General features: G+C 38.0%; 1 protein-coding gene across 2 annotated transcripts in view; it reads left to right on the forward strand.

Annotated features, from left to right (window-relative positions):
• The window catches only part of LOC129763069 (protein-tyrosine sulfotransferase), a 52,125-nt gene that overhangs the window by 16,158 nt on the left and 9,462 nt on the right, over positions 1-26,505 (forward strand). For both annotated transcript variants that reach the window (XM_055761818.1, XM_055761817.1), the window contains exons 2-5: positions 2,296-3,345; positions 19,846-20,086; positions 20,148-20,464; positions 20,533-20,731. In XM_055761818.1, the coding sequence (XP_055617793.1) occupies positions 3,038-3,345; positions 19,846-20,086; positions 20,148-20,464; positions 20,533-20,731 (1,065 nt within the window). In that variant the 5' untranslated portion in view covers positions 2,296-3,037. The remainder of the gene's footprint in view (positions 1-2,295; positions 3,346-19,845; positions 20,087-20,147; positions 20,465-20,532; positions 20,732-26,505) is intronic.

A 26,505-nucleotide genomic window follows, 5' to 3' on the forward strand; every position in this document is an offset into this window, starting at 1 on the left:
TTCATAACCCGTACGTAAAAATAATGCATCTTCGCTACGCTGAACCCCCATTTGTATCTGCTCCCGTGTGCTTTGCGCTGTCACGAAAAATTAATTGGGGAATACAGTAAACATTCACTAACTGGGCGAAAAGGGAAGACCAGTTATCGACATTCGCGTTTTAATTGGTCCGGCATGTTAAACGTAAAATAAAACCGAGGGGAACTTCAATGAATTGTTTGATTCGCGTTGATCATGAAATTGAATAAATAAAAGGATTCCAATGGAAGTTTTGCAACAACAGGTATGAAATATAATTTGATGAAATTATGTTTCTGTAATTTAATCAATGTTTTTGTCATACGAAAATAATGTCAATTTTCATAACATTTCAAATTACATTCGAATGCCCCTCACAGCAAATCTTCTATTTGAATATGGCGTCGATTGTTTGCGAAATTCTGCTTTATAACTGGTCCAAGGACCAGTTAACGTTCGCCCAGTTAAAAAGCATACCAGTTAAACCATGACCTGTAAAAGTACCCAATACGCAATTCGGTTGATGCGAAGGAATCAACCTTGCGAATCTGGATTGGCACTTTACAGGGTTGAAGTATGGAAAAGTATCGAGTGAATTACCCTTGTTCCTGGAACAAACTGAATTGACTGCCTTCGCGCTAATTCCCTACGGAACGAGCCACGAACGGAAGCTAACCAGTGTTATTTATTTCAACAAATTGAACTGACTGCCTTCGCACTAATTCCGTACGGAACGAGCAACGAACGGGAGCTGATCAATCTATTAAATATCAACTGAGCGGGAGGATCAACGAGTACAAGATCTTCACGAACTCCGAGCGCAAATTATACAACTATTGCTGCGGACGTTGGAAAACTTAAGTCTGGAGAACACTCGTCAGTCGATTCAATAGGAAGTTTCAGTTTTAATCGTACGACACGATTCCAAAGACTACTTGCTTTATTCAGAGAACCTTGGGTTTTTATACAATTTTCTTCTATCCTAATTCTAGCCTAAATTCAAATCAAATGTGTGAAAGAAAGAGAAAACTATAAACGTTCTTACTCCTTTGCATATAAGTCCTCTACCTTTCGCTTATCTGTATTTCACCACATGCAACCTGGTTAGACTTTGACTTTGACTCATAATTGCATTCTAAGGGCAACGAACTTAGTACGATAAGAAATGTGTGCGATCTATTTGGTCTCTTTCCTTTCCGTTTTTCTATTGCATTGGCTTTTATTGCACCCGCTACCGATAGGTGAGATTGTTATGTTAGGATCGTACACACGGTTCGCTCTTATCGTATAATGTTTTCATTCTGCCCTTCTCCCGATCGTTTTACGAAATTAAAATTGAGTTGCCTAATTCTTTCGATTTCTTACAAGGACCAGTTAGCTGTATCAAGCATCTTGAATGTCGTACTGGAATGTTATAAGTTATTTGGGCTCGCGTGTCAGACGCAAAACTGCCTCGAACTAGGACTGCATTTGCGTCAATCTTGATCATAATCAAGCAATGCTACTCTTTTCGAGGTTGTTGCGTTTAACAAAAAGAGTTTATTTCGTTTATTTAGTCACCAAGAGAGTAAATGTCGTTCTGGAATTTTGTATATGATTTGGTTTCGCTTGCCAGTAGCAAAATTTTCTCCACTAAGCATGACAGCTGCGCTTATCTTGAGCATGAGAAAGTAATGTAGCTTTTTTCGAGACCAGTAATATTAACAGAAGCGTTTCATTTAAGAAAAGCGCAAAATGATGAGAAGCGTTTATATTTCTAGTAGCTTCAAGCCACCAATGTATGACTCTGTATGCATGCTAGAGCGAACGCTTGTTTGGCGCTTGGTTTACGTTGTACGAACGATGCCTAGAGGTGTGATTCCACTGAGGCAATACTAAAAAACACGTAGCATGATATTTGATACTTGCAAGTATTGTCATTGTTGTCGTTTCCATGTGGTGCCAAATTGAAATTTTCAATGCATTGACATGAAACAAATTGCGACATACGATCAGCTTGTGTATTGTTCGGCGAGGGCAAGGGCGAGAATTAATCAACAATCAATTATTGTCAACAGATTCTACAATAGAAAAAAAAACCATTTCAGGACGACCAAACCATTCTACTAAACAGTTATTTCTTAAATTTCACAGCATTATAAAATAATATCCGAAGTTATAAACAGGCGACTTCTATAAAACGCAGCGTAGTTCTATGTCAACAATGCGGTCGTATCTTGGACACAACCTCCTCTAATTTTTTTCTCTCTTTTTGCTCTTCTCATCCTTCCCCAACAGAAAAACTTGTGTACACTTTTCAAACAGCAGCAGCAGCAGCATCTCTCTGCGCCTCTGTCACGGCGACGGACAAGAAACGGATGGACGGCGGAAAAGGCAACAGCCGAAAAAAAATATTCAGAATAGATTCGGTTTGACGCTTGGTGGACGCGGATTTTTTACCCCGCTTTCGAACTTGAACTCCGAGCGACGATTCCCACATCAACATCAACTGCACACAGTTATATCAACACAGAAGGTAGTAATGTGCTAATAGACTTAACATGACCGGATTGGGGACATCGCACCTCGCTGCTCGTTGTCATTAGAACACCCGTTATTCACGTTCGGCGTTCCTGTCGCCTTGTTTTTTTTTTGGGGGAGCAGCGATAGCTTTTCGTCGGCTGCCGGAGAAGAAAGCAGCGAGAGAATCACATCCCGAACCACATCTTCAGCCGAGTCGAGCGCGCTAAGGCCAGAGGTCAGTCCAATGGAGCAGCAATCAGCAGCGGAGCGGCAAACTAGTCATTCCACTATTATCGGTTACTATCCGAGAGTGGCTGCTCGGAGAAATCTCAGCAGACGCTAATCTCCTCCAATCAATCGATTTGCATAACAAACAAAGCAGGCGACTTTTTGCTGGAAGCACAATTATTTTACGGAGTATTACATATCTAATCGTGTCAACGCGAACGTTAATTATCCAAACGAAACCAAAGAGACTGTAACAACAAGGGCAACCAACCAACCAACCAAGGATACAATGCGTCTAGTTCTGCGCCATCGGAAGATTCTGCTCGGTTTGGGTTTAGCCAGCTTCCTGGTGCTGGTGGTGTTTCTCAAAGGAACCGAGCTGGGGGCGCGATGTCTGAGAGGCACCATCGGCGGGGCCTCTTCGTACACCGGCGGTGGAGGAGAGATGATCCGAGGCGATAGTAGCAGTGGGGACGATGGCGATCAAAGTCGAAGCTATCGGTACCACCGGAATATGCCGCTGGTTTTCATCGGTGGAGTGCCCCGCTCTGGAACGACGCTTATGCGGGCGATGCTGGACGCCCACCCGGAAGTTAGGTGAGTGTGTGTATTATAGCCAAGCGCGCAGGACCATATTGAATTTATATAAAACTGAAAATATAATCACGTAAAACTTTGTTGGTCACAATTTTTTGCACTTTACGATTCGTTATGTATGCATTTCACATCGGACCGGTGCGGGTCGAGTGTGCGCGTTATCATCGCTCGTGTGGCTTTCGCGAATACTTCCAGGCCCAGGGTGTTTTTTTTTGTTCTCCGTTTGATTTTTTTTCTTGACTTGCCCGGAAGCCATGTGCCATGTGACCACTTGAGAGCGTGTGAGAGGTTTATTGGGCGCCCGCTATTCGGGCACGGATCTGGAGACATGGTTTAACATGAATGACTCGATTTATATCAAATCGGTTTGTACAAAATGTTTTGTTTTAGAATCGCCTAGTGCAATCCGATCGCACTTATACAATTATATTCTATTGATAAATAATAGAATTCCGTTTTCTCTTAAATTAGTAACAATATCATCCATTCCCTTTTGATCGAAGGCTTACAAAATTTTGTTATTTCTCATCCGATGAAATTCGCTTGATTTTCGCTTTCATACAAACTCCTATTCGATCTCAATAAAAACAATTTCCATTCAATGTTTGCAAATTTACACTCTGAGCACTTCTGTCTACTTTAAGCCAACGGTCACAAGCTTTGCCAAATCGTATGTCCACAAAATTCCTGCTTCAAATACCCCGGCTTAAATTCCGGCTAAGAATTTAATAGGTTCTCCTCCAAAGCCAAAGTAAAATCTGCTTTGTTTTGGCTCCGGAGATGGTTTGGTAGTACTTACAAGGGCCAATGAATACATTGAGAGGCGCGATTGATTCGTGAAGCAAAATTCCAATTTGAGAAAATTAACTCTCAGCATTAACATGTACTGTTGATTGTTCGCTGTCTAGAGGGACACCGAAACACTGAATTTATTGAATATCCAAGTAGTTTTGCAATATCTCTCGAAGACATCATTTTCCAAAGAAAAAAGTCACAAATTATTGAATTATACTAAGGTAAATGATGTTGGTTTATCCGATTTAGGGTGTTTTCACGCAACTAGTTTACGTTTAATGATTTTTTTTCATGAAAATTTAATCAAGACGAGTTTGGGTTTGTTGAAAAACTCCAAGTTTCTAGTTGCTAGCAATACCATAAGGCGTTATTTTTTTAACGTTTTTCTTCAAAGAGAAATTAAAATTGCCCGTTTTTAGAAATCATCATCTTTGACTGTAGAAATTCTAATTTTCAAGTAAATGTTGCATTTCTCATTGCTTGAGTTTACTGTTATCATATTAATCTATTCATAATTTAGGCTTTCTTCAGGCATTTTAAAGGTGAACAGCACTCAACACAGAGGAACTTTATTTCTGATAAACAAACTGCAGCGCGCCAAGCGGTTGCCTTAGTAACCAGGTGGATAAACCAACATCAGTGCCTTGGACAAAGCGTGAGCAGAATTGAGGTCATCGAGATGCATTGACTACATCATTGGAAGGTGGGCTTTATAAACCTTCAAAACATGTGAATTTTTCAGTTTTCGAATCTTCCGATTTCAATTTCCGAAATAATTTTTTTAATTCCTCATTTTCCCAATATTTTCCAATTTTTCAATTTTTGAATTTTCCGCTTTTTCTACTCTGTAGATTTTTAAATTTTACAATTGAGTTTTCGAATTTTTTAATTTTTAATTTTGTCAGTTTTCAATTTCCCAATTTTCGAATTTTTCTATTTTACAAGCTTTCAGTTTTGGACTTTTCAATTTCCATTTTTTTAAATTTTGCAATTTTCCACTTTTTAAATTTTCCAACTAACAATTGTTCCAATTTTTTTAATTCTTTTCTTTTTCTTCTTTAAATTCTCAACCCTTAAAAATTTATTATTTTCCATGTTTTAAATTTTCGATTTTTTCCAATTTTTCAATTCTTTTATTTTCGAATTTTTTATTTTGAATTTTTCGATTTCCAAATTTTCGAATTTTTCAATTTGCGGGTTTTTTTTCAATTTTTCACTTTTTGAATTTCTCAATTAACACGTTCGACGCCCAACGCGACGTTTTTGAGTTTTTGAGACCCCAACTTGCGATTAAATTATTAAATGAAGATCAAACTTAGTTTGTAAATAACTTTTACATTATCTAGCAATGTTTATTTCCAATTGAAGACGAATTGATGACAAAAACACATGCCAAAGTCATATTATAGGGGTTTTGCAAAAAACTGCAGTACAAACCATCCGTAATATAAATTAATGAAAAGTATTTTTTTTTTCAATTTTTGCATTTGTCTATTTTCCAGTATTTTTACTAATAATTTTCCGATTTCCAATAAAATTTTCAGCTTTTTGATTTTGTTTCAATTTTTACAACTCCGAATTCTTCAATTTTCACTAGTTTCTTGAATTACTTTCAAAATTTTTTGTTTGGTTCAAATTTTCAATTTTAGTCTTTTTCACTTTTTGTATTAATTTGCAATTTCCTATGCAATTCGAATTCAAATACAATTTAGTTTTTAATTTTGGCAAATTTTAATTTTTTTTCGTGGTTTTCAAGTTCCAGTTCAATTCAAATTCAAATACAATTTATTTTTTCATTTGTTTAATCCCTTCCCGTATTATTTAATACGTCACACATCAAGTGATTTCACTACTCTGCTGAGCGTTCTAGCGCCCTATGTTATGCAAGTACACCACGAGTGAGACTCGATGTTGTACGGGAAAGGGTTAAGTTAATTAAATTTAATTTTTCAAGAATTTTTTTTTCAATTTCATAATTATTTCATTTTTGGAACATTTTTTTTCAATTTGAATTCAATTTGATTTTTTTTCATTCATTTTTTTTTCAATTAATTTTCAATTATTCAAGTATTCATTTGTTGCAATGTTTGATTTTGGTTTTTTTAATATTCAAATCCAGGTTGAATTTTATTTTTGACTTCATTTCAATTTCATTATTTAGAATAATCCATTTTTTTTAAATTTTAAATTTTTCATGTTTTCATTTGTTTCAATTTTTCAATTCATGTTCAGTTAAATTTTCATTTTATTAACTGATTTTTAATTTCAAAATTCAATTTAAATTCAAATTCAATCTAACATTTAATTTTTCAAGATTTTTTTTTATTCTTTAATCAATTTTTAATTCTAAATTCAATTCACATTCGAATTCGATTTGTTTTGATTTTTTTTTAAACTCTAAGTTTTTTTAATTCAGGCTAGTTTTTCAGTTTAGTTTTTTGTGATTCTTATTTTTGAATTAATTCTCTAATTCTAATTCAACTTCAATTCGAATTCAAATATTCATGTTTCGTTCTTTAAGTTTGGTAGATTCTGCAATCAATTTTGTATTTTCAATTCAATTTAATTTTTTAATTTGTCAACTTTTCAACTCAACGATTTCACAATTTTCGAAGTTTTTGTTTCTCTTCATTTTTTAATTTATCTATTCATTTAAGCATTTTTCAAATTACCTGTTCGATTTTTACCTGTTCGTTTTTGGCAACAAATAATTATGGTACAGAGTCAAAATCAAATCGTGCCATTCGTGAATTCGCGCTTTTTAACCCGACTGCGGCCTCAGGGAACAAAACAAACATGGTATTTACATAATTTCGGGATGCTGAACACAAATCTGGCATCATTTTTTTTATTTGGGGCCGCCCATAAAACACGTTATCAAATTTTTTGGGATTTTATCTTCGGCGCAGTATTTTTTACATACTTTTCTAATTTTATTATCTTCGAGCACAAGCATACTCACTGGGCGTTGTACAAGATGACGTAGTTTATGCGCGACCCTTCAAATCAAACAAATTCTGCTATAGATATAGAAGATTTTTTTTTAGATTGCAAATTAATACAATACAGTTAATGAAAAAAAAACAAATCAAAACAATTTTTTTTTCTTCTTCTTCTTCTCTATAACTGCCATCAGATTCATAATCATCTTTTCTTGATTCAAATATTGTGTCCTTCAATAGGAATATTACTTCATCTAGAAGTTTATTTACAATTACTTTTACCTTTTCAAAATATCTGTTTACTACATGCAAACAGGCTGTTGTTCAATCAGTTTGTGTGATAGCAAATTTTGTTCAACAATTGAAAAGGACTGAATGTTTTCAATAGGTGTTGTTTTGAATATGCTCTGAGTGATAAATTCGTTTGATATGGTTTCGATTTCATAAATATTTTTTTACTCTACCCTACTTTTATCGCTTTTTTAATCTTTTTATAACTTTTTAATGATAATTTTGTGATGTTCAGCCTGGATTTATATTTCATCCTCCCACATTTGAGCGCAACATCATTAAATATGATTTTTTATGACATTTCCAAGCTTGGCATATTGACGTTTTTTGACAATCTTTCGAAAGAAAGTACATTACTTTGAAACGATCTGCAGCTTCAATGATTGCTTGAATTTTTGTCGTCGAATTCAAAGCTGTTCGAAAAACTATACAAAACAAATCTTTTTCATTAGATATTGTAAAATTTGATCATAGTAGGCCTGACGCAAAAAAAAAATTACGAAAAACTGTGATTTTTTTGTAGAAAACCAGCTTAAAAGTTTTTTTAAGCCGCAGTTTGCCGCGGTTGTGACTACATTCAAAATGGGTAAAAATATAAGCTTTCAATTGAACACTGTCCGACGCTGCGCAAAACTGCGCGAGTCGTCATTTTAGTGAGAAATGCGACAGCAAGTTTTGTTCACTTTTCTGTTTCAATATTTAAATTTTAACTAGGATCCAATTAAATCAAAATCATAACAATACATTGATGAACATTTTCGCATCACAGTAATTTCAGCGGTACACACACACAATTCAACTTCGAGTAAGTTGTTTATTCATGGTTTGATACATGTATTTTAATATCTCTTTTTAACCAAAGGAACCGGGATTTTTCCTGTTGATAAGTATAATGAATTCTAAATTTCACTAATAGTGAAATTTTCATTTTTCATAGTTGAGAAAATACTAATTATGGTATAGTAAATCATCTTCTCACCTCTACAGATCCAATAGTAAACAAATATTTTGAAAAGGAGAAAAGAAATTGTAAAAAACTTCTAGATGAAGTATTATTTCTATTGATGGAAACAATTGTTGAATCAGGAAAAGATGATTATGAATCTGGGCGCAGTTATGAAGAAGAAGAAAAGAGGATTATTGTTTTGATTCGATATTTTGTTTCATTAACTGTTTGTAATTATTAATAATCTAAAAAACACTTTCACATTTATAGCAAAATTTGTTTGATTTGAGGGGTTGTGCATGAACTACGTCATCTTTTTCAACGCTCAGTGAGTTTTCTTGTGCTCATAGATCATAAAATTATATGGAAAAGTATGCAAAAAATACTGCGTAAAAGAGAGTGCCATAAAATCCCAAAAAAAATGGATGACGTGCTTTGTGAACGGCCCGAAATAAAAAAAAGATGCCAGATTCGTGTTCAGCACCCCGAAATTATTTAAAAACTTTTTTTTCGCATTTAACGGCACGTTTTTGCTTGACCAGCTCGGAGTCGCCCCACTGCAACGGTGGGTCGTGTGATTGAACGTTACTACGAAATTCTGAATATCGAACGGAAGGAGAAATGCGGTCAGAATGGATGTTCTATTAGTGATCAGAATCACTAGCGTGTCGTGAAAGTGTTCAAGAAGAATCACAATGCTACGGTCAGGGATGTGGCCAAAAAGTTGAATCTGTCAAAGTCTTTCGTTCAGAGAGCCAAGGACTGGGAGCGACTGCATACGTACAATGTGCAGTAGGATCCAAAGCGTGACGAACGGCCCGTCACGGGCGCGGGAACTGTACACCCAGATGCTGACTTACGTCAAGGCTGACTTACGGTAGCTTTCGGGGTTACTGTTCTTCACTGGCCAGCACAAGTTTGATGTTCCAAAGGAAGTAAGGAAGTACAAAATTTGCTAAGTAATACACGATTTGGCAAGCGATCTGCTCATGATTTAAGAGTAAGGTGCGAGTATACGGTTATGGTATTGAAGTTGAATGAAATAAATATGCCAAAAGCTTACTAATGGGTGGAGGCGATCTGGCGTAGTGGTAACATCCATGCCTCTCACGCTAAAGGTCACGAGCTCAATTCTCACTCCCGACATTCTTCCAAAAATGGAAGTAAAAAGTGACGAACCAGCCAAATGAGTTGAAAATCACTATAATACAGATATAAAAAAATAAAAAAAAATACTAATGGGTTATATTTTATTGTCTGAGAGTTTGAAAAGGATCGGTCAGCTAGGTAATTTTCTACAGGATTCTTTTGACGTAGGACTACGTCTTACGTTAAGGGTGTCAGATCAGAAAACAGGTCACGTTTTTATGAAATAAAGTTAACGTAAATAACTATTTTTGCTGCGAACAGATTTTAACGATTTGCATACCAATCGAATCGGAAATTTTCTACGATATGTTTTATATGCTATACATTAAAATTCCATAGTCTGTATATGGTTAAAATTGATGAAAATTGGTAGCATTTCCATTTCCCCATACATTTGTTCTGTCCATTTGTGTGCTTTTGAGAACAGAACTGTCAATAACGGGCAACTTATGCAGCAATTGAAACGAGAAGTGGGATAACGGAAAGAGAATATTTGCGAAGTAAACTCCACCCTTGCATAGTAAGTAAGCTGGCGCTAGCGTATAAGTATTGCATCTCCTCTGAGGAAAATTCTCAGAATCTTTCAGTGCCCGAAGCAACCAATGTCGCTTATTCTGCTCGTTTTATGTTTTATGTTTCCCCTCGAGCTGTGAACGCTAGCGAATATTTCACTTGAAGTACATCTGGCATTGCAATTAACACATCCAAGCCATGGCAAAGCAGGCGAAAAAAGAGAAGCATGAAAATGATTATGGGTCGCTTCTAGCCATCAGTGTTTGGCTTTGTGTATGTTGCTTGTTTTCGTTGCGCGAAACTTGGAACTTGTTCATTTCCTGTACATATGAATTTGTCATTCGTATTTGCTCTCGTGTGCATCGGCTCTGTTCTGGTGCAACAAGCTCCTAGCTTTGTTGACGGTTTTGACCGAGAGTCTACAAACGAGTTTTATAAATGGTCATTCTCGCGATTCTTCATTTTTATCGCTGCAACTGTGTGCATCTGTTAGACGCGTGTTTGATGCTTGTTGAATGGCGATGCACGGAATATGCCTCTCTTCTCGAAATGATTCTACGAAACCACACAAGCCATTGAACCTTCTGAGGGTCCCCGTAACTTTTTACTAAAGAGTTAGTTATGAAATTTCGGCGTATTCGCAATTAATATCCGAAATGATAAACCAACAAACAAAAAAAAAGATTGCGTAGTCCTACGTCCTAAGCGGTCGTGTCTCGGATACAACCCCTCAATTTTTTCGTGATTCAATTTGCTGTGGGACACCTTTTAGTTGCGTTCCCCGTTGTGGGTCAAAGTTTACGCACGTTGTTTCGATATCAAAATGCATGAAGGACCTTATGAAAGACAAATGTAAAGGGCATAGGACACAGAACTGTCGCGTTTAAACGCTGACAAACATGACCTTTTTTTTTGTCAACTTGTAAAAATAATCAATGCTATTAATAGCAAATAACGCCCTGGCTTTCATTTGTCCGCAACACAAATCGAAATCAGGACTCTTGGGAAATGTTATGTTTCGCTCAAACAGTTTAACATATATGAAGGGTGGTTATTGTTCTTACTGCCGGTCACTGTAACATCAAGGCAGCGGTTCGCAATTGTTACATTCTATCGTGCACATTTTGCAGCTGATTTTTTTTCGCGCTTGAAAATCACTCGCAAATACCGATTTAATAACCGATTTGTATCGTTGTCCCAGTTCCAACCAATCGGCGGAAGTGAAATGATCGTCGCTGATTATCACATCATTTGGGTAACTTTTTTTGAATGTTCATTCGTTCGTACAACTCGAGCCACCGATGCAATAAAATATAATCAGAGTAATTTGTTCGCCCTACGAGCGTGAAAAGAAATATAATTGTCTCTGACAGTTATTGTTATTCTCGGATACCACGTGCTCCCGAAGCGCCAGCCATACGTATCTATGCGTCCGATATTTCACCGCTGATTACATTGTTATTGTAATATTTCATCGCCACCCAAGTGTCACCCATTCTCTCCCGCCCTCACACCGGAACGGTGTCCGACAAACGCATTCTGCATCGTATGCAACTAATTGCTGTTTTCAATAATGGAAAACTTTCGACCGCGCCAGGATGGACATTTATGGACAAAAAAAACGAGGAACACAAACACAAATTGGTCTAGGCTGCGAAGGCAATTGGTGTTACGACGCGCCGTTACCATTATACCCCCACCCCGGTCGGTCGGCCGGTCGGGTCGTTTGCCAGAGAGGCGTCGGGGGGTGTGGGGAGAAAAGGGTCATTATTTCTTCCGCCAGGGGAAATAACATCGAGCTCAGAGTTTTCCCGAATGACCATCGTAAAAAATGCGAACTTAGCCCGAAATAGTTTCATTTCTACGAGGGGGCACAATCGCTGGGGTAATTAATACGCCCTGGAGGAGGGTATGTTGAATCAATGATGATGAACTTGAGGTACTTGAGAGAGAGAAAGAGGAGCCCCTGAGGATTGTTGTTTATCGGCGAATACAGCATACATATACGAATGATGGATCTGACATAAAGCTGATAATTACGAAACCACGGAAACCTTTTAACGGCTCCGCAGATTCCGGAGCGAAGTGAGATGGGTGTGTGTTGATAAGAGGGCTATTATTTATCAGTTAAACGTACACAATTGATGAACATTAAAAAGAGTTCACTTTAAAGTGGTACATAAAACATTGCATTGCAAATAATCACCTTCATAGAGCTACGAGAGGAAAATGGGTTATTTTGATTATTAAACAGGCGGATAGACGGTTGTTTATGAAAAATTGATTCGGGCAGCTAAAAAAAGTTACAGTTGTTTGATTAGAAGTGCTCGAAAAAAAACGGCGCATATTTAATCTAAAACGGAACAGTCTATGCTTTCAATTTTGTGCAAAATTGTTGGGTTTCTTTTTCCCCCCTTTTGGACCCGAGATCCCGAGATCGAATACTTTTTGGACAGCCCACGAATATTACGTTCCGTTGAATGAGAATAGGATTGTTGGGTATAGTTCCAAGTACACCCAAAATTGATTTTTAGCCCATGTTTTGTCATCCCGTTTTATTACATTAACCCTTTGCGGTCGTTTATCTGCTCTCAGCCACCACAGCAAGGAATCATACTGAATACTTTATTCAACGATGTAATAGTTTACATTTTTTCTAAACGAATTTTAATGTCCAGTTAACTTTTTCTAGAATGCATAAGGAGTTTCTATGAATAATAGGTAACGGTTCTCGGCATAAACTAAATATTATTAGCATGGAAAGATAAGAGCGTCTCTTTCAAGGGAAATTAATTCCGACCGTGAAGGGTTAAATGAGTCTAAAAATAACAGAAAATGTCATCACTCTCAAATACGTCTAACACAATAAAAATGAAACAAATTTCTGCATTACTAGAGAATTAATCAAGCAAACGAAACCAAATTTGGCATGTGAAGGTTTTAGGGTGCAAGAAATGTTTTTATGGTGGTTAGATATTCCTCCCCCCTGTCTTAGGGGGTGGGGGGAGAGGTCTGCCATACAAATGAAACACAAATTTCTGCATTACTCGAGAATTAATCAAACAAATGAAACCAAATTAGGTATGTGGAGGTTTAAGGGCGCAATAAATGTTTTCACGGTGGTTAGACACTCAACCCCCTCTCTAAGGGTGGGGCTGTCATACAAATGAAAGACAAATTTCTGCATGATTCGAAAACTAATCAAGGAAATACTAAATTTGGCATGCGAAGGTTTTAGGGGACACAAAACCTTCCTATGACGAATAGACACTCCTCCCGTCTCTCTGAGGGGGAGCATACATTTCCGCATAATTCAAGAACTAATAAAGCAAACGGAACTAAATTTGGGGGGTCTAAGGGGGTCTCCCATACAAATGAAACACAAATTTCTGTATAACTCAAGAACTAATCAAGCAAACGGAACCAAATTTGGCATGTGAAGATTTTAGGGGGCACGAAACGTTTCTATGGTGAATAGACACTTCTCCCGCCTCTCTAAGGGGAGAAGAGGGGAGGGGTCTGTCTTTATTCTATCATATTTTCTGTATCAAACATTTATTCCATGTAACGGAGAAACATGTTATTTGCAAGTGGTTGAAAAATCTTGAACGAGGATTGCGTCTGAAAATAATCTGATATTATAATGATGAGTTTTGGTAGATGTATTAGGAATTTTTTAGTAAAAGGTAAATTCAACGGGGTCGATTAGAAAATCAATCAATGAACAGTTCTGCGGTTGGACTCATGAACTTGCGCTTAGTAAGAAAACGTAAATGTTTGAAGGTATTGATAACAAAAAACAAATTTTGAGCGGGACGAAGTTTGTATGCTAGTTATAAATAAAAAAACAAAAAAAAAACTCCTTCGCTTCAAAGTAATTCAAACTTCGCTGTACAATTATAACTGAGAGGATTTTCGAACTGGCACTCGCATATATACAGATTTTTGTGATTTCAATAGCTTGCTTGCGAATCAATTTTTAAACTAAGTAATAAGCATATAACGCGTAGACATTTTATCTTTCGAACGAAGTGTTTCTCATACCAATAATATATAGTGAAACATAAGATAACAGAAACATAAAATACCTTCTTCACATTCGACTTTAAATGCAAGAATACCGTTTCGTCGAATGAGCAATAATTCGCGTTTACATAATCACATCAGTTACCTCAGTGAATCCTGATTCTTACTTCTCCCCACTAATGACTATCTCTTTCATGATAATCGCATGGGAACCATGCTATAGACGCAACACTTTTGGTTCTCCAGGACTAATAAAAGTTCGAATCACCGAAACTCGCACAATAAGAATAGGTTCTACTCCCAAGTGCCATTCAGTGTGTTCTTTGTGCATTTTCGCTGATTCAGGTCAATCACGGAGAGCAACTACGAAGTGTAGAGTCTACCCAAGCTCAAGCTCTATTCAATACGACATTTTACGTTGTAAGCGTTTCGTCTTTACCAATACGCAGAACGTTCATCTTCGAATAATGCTTTCTGTCGTACTGTTTAGTGGGATAAAACCGACATTCTCTGACTTTTCTAGTTAATAGCATTTTTTTGCAAAGTTTCCTACACCCTTTATACACACTTGCCATTCTATACGTTTCGAGTCGCCACACAGCTGCTGAAGTCGCATTTCTGTCAAAACAAAACCGATCAACAAACTGGAAACAATCCGTGTAAAATTTCGCTAGTGGGGTTTGAGTGTTCTAGTCGCAAAATGTTGTAAAGTTGAATACTTTTGGTGAGCCTTATTCATCTGAGAGACAGCGGGTGGTTTTTTTGCTTATAAATGCTCAAAAGTTTTGTTTTGGAGTTTCATCACCGTTCGGGGTAAAACCAAGGTGCCTACCGATACCTAATGACCTACCGATATTTCATGTAAACCTATTCCTACCACAGCGAGTCAAGTGACTCGTTTTTGTGAGTTTTGTGAAATTACTGTGTATAGCAAAAATATATTATTTAGCACAATTTGGTAATGAGTAAATATTGAAAGATACATTCGATGTATTTTTCGAGAAAGGCATGTCAAGCCTCATGGCGTACCACGATCAACCCTCATCGGCCCCATCACCAGTGGATGTTCACCTAAGCTGGAATCAAAACTCCCGTGTTTAATCCTGACCAGCAACAAGAGTTTGTCCTTAACCTGCTTGATCTTAAGTACCTTTTCGCGGTTGGCTTATTGAACCCCATAACTCTCACTGCTGATGTTGGTTTACGGAACGAATGGCTCGGATTCCGAGCTAAAAATCTCAGCCAGCAATTATCTTCTTAGTAACGACGGCTGTTCAGTCTGGGAACAAAGATCTAGTTGTGGCGTATCTTTGGGAATTTCTGAGCTCGGGCCCAATTTGTTGAACGGATGGAGTTCTCTTCGGCGGTCGTGGTCGGAAGCGGGTTGATTCGTTCGATCGGAAAGTCCTGAGTAAGGCTCTTGGGTAAATTCTTTAGGATGGTTGTAGAGAAAAAATGTCGGAAAACAGTAAATCTATATATATAAAAATCTCGTGTCACGGTGTTTGTTACCGAACTCCTCCGAAACGGCTCGACCGATTTTGATGAAATTATACTCAAAATACTTGGTAGGTATGAGAATAGTTTGTAAACTATATATGATACCGGTAGGATACCGATAACCACACATTTAATACCGAATAGGGTGGTTCTATGCAGAAAAAAAGATCTGGATATTTTTTTTCAAAAATTTGACTTCATACCATACATATAACCTTAAGTTTTGATCCCAATTCCCTATTTTTAATTGCGATTTTATTATTTTTGTGTCAAAAATATTCTAATAATTTAACCGTTGTTCGTTTTTTCAACAGAACGAATTCATTTAAGTTGTTCAATGACTGATGGCGTAACGCCCGCTTCATTGAACATCCATCTACAAATTCACAAGTAACATCAATTCATCTAAAGCAGGGAGCATCTCCGTGCACCCGTGGCCGAGTGGTTAGCGTCCCACACTATCATGCCGGGTGTTCGGGTTCGATTCCCGTTCTGGTTGGGGGATTTTTCGTCAAAGAAAATTCTTCCGGCTTGCACTGTGGTCACGCCACTTTAGAGTACATTCAAGGCGTGTTATTCGGCATAGAAATCTCAACCAAGTATTAATGAACGACGCTAGTTAATGAATACGTTGAGACGGCAAAAGTTCCACAGGGAACGTTAACGCCATTCAAGAAGAAGGGAGCATCTCCGACAAGCTGGAAGCCTTTTTGAATGAGCACAATGAGTTATCGAAATTCTTCAAATCACATTTGCTCGGATTACAAAATGACAATCACGCTATTGCCATCAACCTTGATAAAACATCAGCTGGAGAGCACGTGTGTAGATCCAAAGCACAAGAGCTGTTGGAATCATGATAGCACGGTGACACGAGAAATTTAATGCGAAGAAAAAACAATAATCTGGAATTCATCGTTGACACACACCGTTCATACGACCCTCGCTATGTTCTTCTTCAATGGCACTAACGTTCCCAAGGTTTGCCTCCTCAACGTAGTACTACTTGCGTCATATTTAATCAGTAAATAGTTGATATTTCTATGACGAAGAATACGCCTTGAATGTATTCTGGAGTGGCAAGCTCAAGAAAACGCGTGACTACAGTGCAAGTCAGAAGGGTTTCTTTAACGAAAAATCTCTTGCATAAACATAAGACCATCGAGACCCCGTCACAGATACTTAATTCATTATGAACATCATTTCTCATTTTGATTTAATATTTATGAACATGCGACGAAACAAACAGAGGGCGCGCTCGAAGGATTTTTATGTTTATCATATGGTGATTTGACATGGTCAAGAAACGCTAATTCAAGATATCGTAAGCTGTGCCAACAATTTATGATCGACATATACGCGAAGGTAGAGATTGAACGACTGCAATTCTTACTACACAATCAACAAAAGCGGTGCGAGGAATAATACATTCACTTGCGAGACACTATTATGAGCAACGCCGACACAGCTTTAGTTATAGCCAGGCCAAAGCGCAATGCATTGTCATGACATTGCGCGTGTGTTCAAACACAAAATGAAGTTCGATCGTATTCGTCCCCACATATTGTTGGTTGTATTCTGTTGAATACAACTTATTTTGACCATTGTTTCGCGACAAGGCGAACGAATTTAAGAGTGTAAAAGTCGATTTCGATCGAATTGTAAAATCCGATCACTCATATGCATATATGAATATTGAGTTCTACAAATCGGTGAAGAGTAATAAAAACATCCATGAATAAAGGAAGCAATATAGCTGTGTTTCAAACTTAGATTACCGATGTGAATACTCCTCGATTGAATGACAACGATAAAATAACGCGATTCCAAACAGGCCGATTAATTTGAACGTTTTCCAATTTATGAACGAGACCAAGCTGTTATAAACTAAGCCATGTTGAAAATCACATGCTCGTATTTTCTAACAAGGAGACAGCAATAAATATTGATTTTTTATATTTCATTTTTTCTACTTTACGACAAACTTATATTACTTTTTTCAGTTGACGTTTAACTTTTCAAACATGTCAGTTACGTTAATGAAATACACCAAGAAACATCATAAAACCTTTCGTTCAAATCATTTAATTCGTTTTTTTATCGGTCACATTCGATTTATTTTAAAGATCGTTAAAATATTCAAACACACTTACTGTTCAGTCCCTGAAGAGATAATCGAAATTCCATCGCAACCCCCACCCCTATGTTATTCTCCTGCCAGCTGAGAGAGCAACGATGAGAGGCAGTATTTTTCCAACCGCAAAGCAGCAAACAACAAGAAAAGAGTGAGGCAGAACGTGAACGTGTTGAAACGTGTTTTTTTCCCAACCAAACATCTAGAGTGAGAGTTTAGAATCCTGTCAAAGGTGAAATAAAGGAGATCGTATGTTTTTATGCTGCAAACCTGTCGCATAGTGTTTTTCTTTGTGTGAAAGCTTATTTCCAAGAGTGTTTCCGCTGTGGACTTTATGTTCAAGCGTCCATTGGCACGTTTCCCCCAGTGAAACGGTGCATCATCCGACCAGAGCCTCCGCTCTCCAACTATCGAAATAAACACTTACAATACATTAGTGTGTTTTATTCAACACCCAAAATATTCACTAGAAATAATTTATTTGGCAGAACAACGTTTGCCTGGTCAGCTAGTCTAAAGTATATATTTCTTCTTTCGTCTACAACTGTTTATTCTTCTCGTGTGGTTCGGCTGCTTCTTCTTGGTTCCTCCAATGTTGACGTGGCGGTGGTCGATTGAAAAATGGCCATTCTCGGGCAGCGCGCCCCATTTTTATAGCGAGCGCGATTATTGTTGTTGTAGTTCCTCTTCGCTGGTGGCATCCAATAGGTGTCTGCGCGATGAATAACGGAATATATCGCTGGTCTTATTGGTTTTAGAGGAGTTCTCTCGGTTACCTTCTCAGGTTTCCCAAAAATAACTCTAGTCCGTCGTGATTGGAGCTCGATAAATTTACGTGTGATAAATAACAGAATATATAGCCGATCCTATTAGCTTTACAGGTTTTCCTTCTCAGGATACCTAAAGATAATCTCTGCCGCGTGCTACTCATAAGATCTCTGGAATTTGGTTTCGTCAAGTGGTCGGTAGTTCGTATTTACATAATCACATCACCTACCACAGTGAATCCGGACTCTTACCTTTTCCCACTAACAACTATCCCTTCCATGATACTAACATTCTTTACCTTCCCCTGGTGACTGTAAGGACGTGGCCGGCTTCGTTGTTGACTATTCAAAGTTCAAATCACCGAAACTTGCACAATGAGAATGAATTGCTACTCCCAAGCGTCATTCTGTGTGTTCGTTGTGCAATTTCGCTGGTTCAGGTCAATCACGGAGAGCTATCACGAAGTGTACAGTCTACCCAAGCTCAAGCTCAAGCTCATCGGAAATAATTAGCCCCGTATTTTTTATTTTTTTTTATTTTTGCCCATTTCTATTTTAGGGTGGTCCGTAAAATTATTTTTTCCCCTTTTTGTTCCAAAAATAACCTTTTTAAAAAATTCATAACTTTTGAACTACTCGATCGGTTTGGATGATCGACATATCGATTTGAACTAGTCTTTTTTGAAAAAATATTCCACTTCCAATAAAATTGTTTTCGTAATCATTGATGGTTTTTGTTTCGGGTTCGGGACCAAAAGCGCTATGTTATTTTTAATACCCTACTAACCCTACTACCTACTAACCCTACCTACTACCTACTGACATCTGCGTCAGCTAAGTTGTAAGCGCTTTTATTTCCCGGTTTTATAAAATGATTCCCGGTTTTCCCGGTCAATTTCAAATTCATGACATTTTCCCGGTTCTGTGGCCATCTTGTGTAGAAAATTCCTGCTTTCAATGCGGTACAGAATTTGTTTACTCAGTTGACGAGACAAAAACTGTTCGCCTTTCTATCTTAATCAGCAACATTTTTCTCGAAGTTGACTGATGAAAACCAAACTTATGGCGAGTAGACTAATCGTCGATGGCAACGTTTCGCTAAAACAATGCATGCAACTGACCACCAAGTGTACATAACAACAATTAAGCGAACTATTTCTGGTTATAATTTACTGCCGGCAGCCGGTTGCACTATGCATCGCGCGGTCCACTTTTCGTCACCACAAAGTGCAACAATCGGCGACGAGAGAGGGTGACGCGGTTCTCAACTGAGCATTCGTTTACTAATTTCAAGTAACTGTTCGCAGTGCCACAACAGATGCAAACTAATTGAACACTTGCGACACGTTTTCACGTTGCTAATGTTTCGATACCCACACTCCTGATTGCTGGCAGTCAATATAATTGAAACAAACAAATATACTCTGTTTTTTGCAGATGCGGCCAGGAAACACGGGTCATTCCCCGCATTCTGCAGCTGCGCTCGCACTGGATGAAATCCGAGAAGGAATCGGTTCGGCTGGTCGAGGCCGGCATCACGAAGGAGGTGCTGAACAGTGCGATCGCTCAGTTCTGTTTGGAGATCATTGCCAAACATGGCGATCCGGCGCCACGGTTGTGCAATAAAGACCCGCTCACGCTCAAGATGGGTTCCTACGTTATCGAGCTGTTTCCACAGGTTGGTGTCACAGGTTATCCGCAAGCATCACACATCTGCTTATGTTCGTATCTATTTTTAGGCTAAATTCCTATTCATGGCACGCGACGGTCGGGCGACGGTACATTCGATCATTTCGCGCAAGGTTACCATCACCGGGTTCGACCTGAGCAACTATCGGCAGTGTATGACCAAGTGGAACCAGGCGATACAGACGATGCACGAGCAGTGCAAGGAGATTGGCAAGGATCGATGCCTGACGGTGTACTACGAACAGCTGGTGCTCCATCCGGAGGAGTCGATGAGGAAAATTCTCCACTTCTTGGATATCCCCTGGAACGATTCGGTGCTGCACCATGAAGAGTTCATCAATAAGGAGAACGGTGTGGCGTTATCCAAGTAGATATGCCCGAATCCTGAGCCATTCAAGACGAATCAAATAACGGGGAAATACTTCTCATTTTCAGAGTGGAACGTTCATCGGACCAGGTGATAAAACCGGTGAATCTGGAGGCTCTCTCCAAGTGGGTAGGCCACATACCGGAGGACGTTGTGCGGGATATGGCCGATATAGCCCCGATGCTGTCGGTGCTTGGTTACGATCCGTACGCCAACCCGCCAGATTATGGGAAACCGGACTCGTACGTGCAGGAGAATACTTACAAGGTGAGCAGTATTTTGCAAAACTCCATTAATATGGGTATCAAATGAAAAGGTTTGATTAGTACAACGCATATATATATATATATATATATATATATATATATATATATATATATATATATATATTTTTTTTTTTTTTTTTTTTGTTTTTTTCGAAGTCTCATCAATATGGGTATCAAATGAAAGCGCTTGGATAGTAGCTATTTATGAAAAATGCAAATCCAATATGGCCGCCGCCACAAAATGGGGCCATATATATTGTTTTCAAAATCATATCAATATAGGTATCAAATGAAAGGGTAGAATACAGTTATTTGTAAAAAATGCAAATCCAAAATGGCGGATTACATATTTTCTCAGAACCCCATCAATATGGGTATCAAATAAAACGGCTTGTTTAAGGTGGCCGTACACTGTTTGACCGAAGCTCAAATATTTGACACTTTTTGACAGAAAAAATTTGGTCAAAATTTAGTACAAATTTTATGTTTGACAAAAATATTTTACAATCATAATTACACCTATTTGTTTTTTGCCAATAATTTAACATAAAACTGTTTGGTGAAATACAACTGTTTGGAATGAATGACGAACACGGTTATCACATAGTACACTGTTTGTCGAGTCGGATACTGTTTTGTGTGCGTCCGCTGTCATTTTTCAAGGAAGAACATATTTATAAATGAAAATGGCTTCAACAGTAGCATCATATGGCGCTATAGCAGTAGCTCTGGCCAATGCAGCTTTAATTGTGGAAAATAGACAAAAACAAAAACAGTTCCGTAACCGCAGCATCTGGGTGAGTGAGTGGGTCAAAAAGTGCGAAACGGAAACGGAAAAATATTTAGATTTAGTGGTAACTCGAATAAACTAAATTAATTGTCGGAATCCCATGTCAACCTTATACTGGTATTCAAAATGAACCTATTAATCATCGAACTACTCCTATATAGTTCAATCAAAATTCACTTGAACACATCATAAGGTTTCTCTTACTGCGCCTTCGAGGAGATTCTGATTGAATATTTTTGCTCTAGAAATCTCTAGTAGCTTCTATCGAAGAAATCTATTGAATTCCCATCAGCTAACACAGAAAAAAACACTGTGTCAATTGTTTGCTGCAATTCTTTGTTGGAGACGTCTCCTAGAAGTGATTTGTAATAATACTCATTGCTGTTTGTGGTACCTCGGTATTCGGATTCTATTTGCTGACCACTGATTAAACACGTGTTGTTCGTTCGATAGTCCAGTATATTCTGATTCTCTATTATTATACATAGCAAGGCCTACTCATATTAGATTGCACATCTCCTTTTTTTTATATAATGTTTTTGAATCATATTTCAGTCAACCTAATCAAATCATTTATACAATAAAATTGTTAAATCTCGCAGGTAGTCTTCTCGTTTTATAATGATCACTTAACTCTACATTATCAAATCCCTGGAAAGTTTCTTCATCTGATGAAATGATTCTCTCAGCTTGATCTTCTGCTTGCATTGTTTCAACTGCAGGTGTCAATACATATGGCATTATTGAACCATTGCTGGATGTCGATGGTGCTGTGTCCTCTTCTGAACCTGCAGTGGTAATTGATGTAGTTGCTGCTTCTGTAAATGGAGGGATAAATTTTTTTCAAATGTGCGACATTTCTTTGAAATGTTTTTCCTGTATCTTGATCCTGTATTGTAGCTCTCGGACCAGCGCGATCCAGCACAGTGTATTTAGCTGTATTGAACGTTGTGGCTAATTTGTTGGATGGTAAACGATTTTCCATTAACACAGTATCTCCCTTCTGGATGTCTGAAACCTGAGCATGACGCCTTCTGTCCTCCCTTATTTTCCCTTTTTCTTTATTGATTTTGTCCAAATCTCGATACTCTGATGATGGAGGTGTAGTTTCAATATCCTCGATTGAAGGCAACTTGGATCTGATCGTACGACCGAAACACATTTCAGTTGGAGTTTTACCGGTTGTTGAATGAGGAGTTGTATAGTACATTAGTAAATAATCATTCAAGTCTTTCTTCCAATCTCGTTTCAATGCGTAACTGATCTGTAGCCGCTTCAAGAGTGACCTGTTTTGTCTCTCTACCAACCCATTTTCTTGAGGCCAATATGGCGCGGTATGATTTAGTACAATCCCGTTTAATTTGCAAAATTCTCCAAACTCTTTTCCAATGAATTGTCTGGCATTGTCAAGCGTTATTGTCCTTGGATATCCTAGTCTCGTGAATATTTTGGCTAACTTTTCAACAGTATCACGAGAATTTATTCTTGACATAACTTCTACTTCTTTGTATCTACTGAAATAGTCGACTATTACCAGCAAGTACTCTCCGGATGGCAAAGGACCCATGAAATCGATTGCAACGTCTATCCAGGGTTTTGTTGGCAATTCTCGTCTGCTCATCGGGAGCGGTTTATTTGGCATTCCGACTAACTGGCAACCTTCACAGCATGAAACATAATCCTTTGCCTCGCGATCCATGCCTGGCCACCAGGCGCGATCTCTTAATCGTCTTTTCATGATTGATTCCCCAGGATGGCCTTCATGAGCGAGCTGCAGCATGCGTTGACGAAGTTCCCGAGGTACAACAAGTTTATTCCCTCTTACAATTGTGTCTTCAATTAAACCCAATTCATTCCGGAACGGTTCATACGACTTCACTAAAACGTTGCTCCAGTTTCCTGATACGAGTGAATCTCGAACAGCTTTGAGTTCGAGGTCTGTTCTTGTAGCGTTCTCAATCTCTCCTACGTCCACCGCTACTGATTCCTGTACCGCTAGAACTAAAAAATGATTGTCCTTCTCGAATTCAACAGGATCCTCTGCTATCACCAGTCTAGAGAGCGAGTCAGCAATATTATCAGAACCTTTCCTATATTTCACAGTGTATTTGAAGGATTGAAGCCTCAACACCCATCGTTCAATTCGAGCACAAGGCGTGGATGAAGGCGAAAATATGGTTTCCAACGGCTTATGGTCGGTCTCTAATTCAAATTCTCTACCGATGAGATAAACTGAAAATTTTTCGACTGCCCATACCAGTGCAAGCGCCTCCTTTTCCGTTTGGCAATATCGTTTCTCGGTTATGGTTAGACTTTTGCTTGCATAGCTTACAATCTGTGGATTAGCATCCGTTCTTCCTTCAAACTGAACAAGCACTGCACCTAGAGCCACTGGAGAAGCATCAGCTATAACTCGAGTTCTCAAAGAATTATTGAAAAATGAAAGCGTTTTTACATTAGCAATCATGCTTTTCAAAAGGTCAAAGCTGCTTTGATGTTTTCTTTCCCATGTAAACCTATTATTTTTGCATATAAGCTGCCTTAGAGGTTCCGTTATTGTAGCTAAATCAGGAATAAATTTTCCCACGTATGTTACTAGACCCAAGAAGCTTCTAACTTCTTCAGAGTTTCTTTGTTCGCGAAACTTTTGCAGTGCTTCAATTTTACTTTTAGTTGGCTTAATTCCTTCCGATGAAATCAGATGACCCAGAAACTCGATTTGTTTGACTTTGAAAATACATTTGTCCTTGTTTAGCAATATGTTCCTGCTTTCCAGAACATGGAGCACTTTCTTCAACGCTGCATCATGTTCTGCATCAGTGTCTCCCGAGACGATTATGTCATCTATATAATTTACAACATTATCACATTCCGATAGAATATGTTCCAAAATTTTCTGGAACATTTCTGGAGCACAGGAAATGCCAAACATTAGGCGTTTATATCTGAATAATCCTTTATGACAAATGAAGGTTGTTATATATCGTGATGATTCTTCCAGTTCTATCTGAGAAATTGAAGTAAAATACAATTTTATGAACATACTAAGTATATATAAAAATGCACAATTCATATAGTAGATATTCCCGAAATGTTTGACTATTTTACTACTATTATTATTATTACTCTTTAAGAGTTCTTACTTGGTGAAAGGCATCTTTGATGTCTAATCGACTAAAGAATCTTGCTGATTTGAATTGAGGCAGAAAATCTTCAAACGTAGGCATCACATGGTATTCTCTCTGAATTGCTTGATTTGGTCTTCGCATATCCACACAAAGCCGAAGATCGCCGTTATCTTTCACAATGGTTACCAATGGTGATACCCAAGGCGATGGACCCGATACAGGTTCGATGATGTCGCGTATCAACAGTTCATTTAATTTCTCTTCGATCCGACTGAGTAACGCAATAGGAGGACGACGAGCTCTTTGAACTATTGGAGTGATGTCTTGATTAACAGGAATCCTTACTCGAACATTTTTCATCTTAGGAAATGGTCGATTCGCTATAGGAACTACCGCGTTGATTGATTGTTCAGGATTCGTAAATCCAATTTTCAGCACTCCTAAGCACTTTGCAGTTTCTTTTCCAAGTAGTGACTGCAAACCGCCTTCCACAACATAGAACATTGCGATTGTTTCAAATTTACTGCTTCCTGATTCTACTGTAATGGTTGCTTCAAACACATTCACTATCTTCAACGGCTTTGCTTCTCGACCATATCCCCGAAGAATTGTATTAGGAACTTGTTGTGGAATCCAGCTTCTTAATCCTTGTTTCTTCATATATTTCCAGGTTGCATCGTCGATAATATTCTTTGAACTACCTGAATCAATTAACACCTGGATCAACACTCCTCCAATCTTAGTCCATAAAAATTCGTCGCCATCACCGATGTTAAAAATGAAACTTTCTGATTCATTTAGATGAGGTTTTTCTTCTTCCACGATAGCACGGACATTTCCATATCTGGTTCGCTTCTCTGGACGATGCGCCGATGGTCCTTCGTATCGCCGTTTGAAATTTTGTACTGATCGACATACTTTTGCATAATGACCTATCTTGTGACACTTTTCACATTTCCTTCCACGGGCCGGACATTCACGGTCAGTTGCATGGTGATTAAGCAGTCCACAACGATAGCAGGTAATACGGTTATGTTTTATTGAATTGTTGAGTTTGTTGATTCGTTCAACGTTATCAGTTGTAGTTAATGGCGCGTTTTCAAATCCAGGTCCCGCAATTGTTTTCGCTTGTTGTTTAATCGATTCGAACGAGTTCACCATTCGTGTGAGTTGTGAAAGCGTCACTTTTTCTTCATGTAACAACTTTTCTCTCAGTTCCGTTGGTGCATAGTATATTACCTTATCAATAATCCTTAATTCCCGACTCTCTACACTCGTGTTCCCAAAATCACATCGTTTCGCCTGTTCCGAACATCGCATCAAGAATTTTGACAACGTTTCGCAAGATCCATCCTGAGTAGTTGCGGGTATTAATTTACAAAATTCATTCCGTTCAAATGAATCGTGTTGCTGCGGCAAAAAGTGTTGATCGAGTTTTTCAATTGCTATTTTGTAAGGGTCGATTCCTCGTTCCTTGTCTTCCTCGACATCCGCTCCATCAATAGAATAGAATAGATCCTGTAACTCTAAACCTCCCTTTGCTAGCAATATGTTCTTCAGCCTGGATGCGTTTCTCTCTTCACTTGCAGCTACAATGACTTCAAAATTCCTTTTCCACCTTATCCATTCTTTCCGGGTTAATGTTTCGGGAAGATGATTGAATTTGAAAGGATTTATATTCCAATTTTCCATTTCCGATAATTTCCGCTCTGAAAAAAATAATAATGCACAACAGTGGTGGTTGTCAAGGTAACTAATGAAAGCTGTTGAATTTAAAACATTTTTTTTTTTTTTTTTTTTTTTTTCGATCTAGGCAAGCCTTCTTTTTTTTTTTTCACTCATTGGTTTTCCATGCTC

This window comes from Toxorhynchites rutilus, chromosome 1 (assembly GCF_029784135.1).
Source record: "Toxorhynchites rutilus septentrionalis strain SRP chromosome 1, ASM2978413v1, whole genome shotgun sequence".
NCBI lineage: Eukaryota > Metazoa > Arthropoda > Insecta > Diptera > Culicidae > Toxorhynchites > Toxorhynchites rutilus.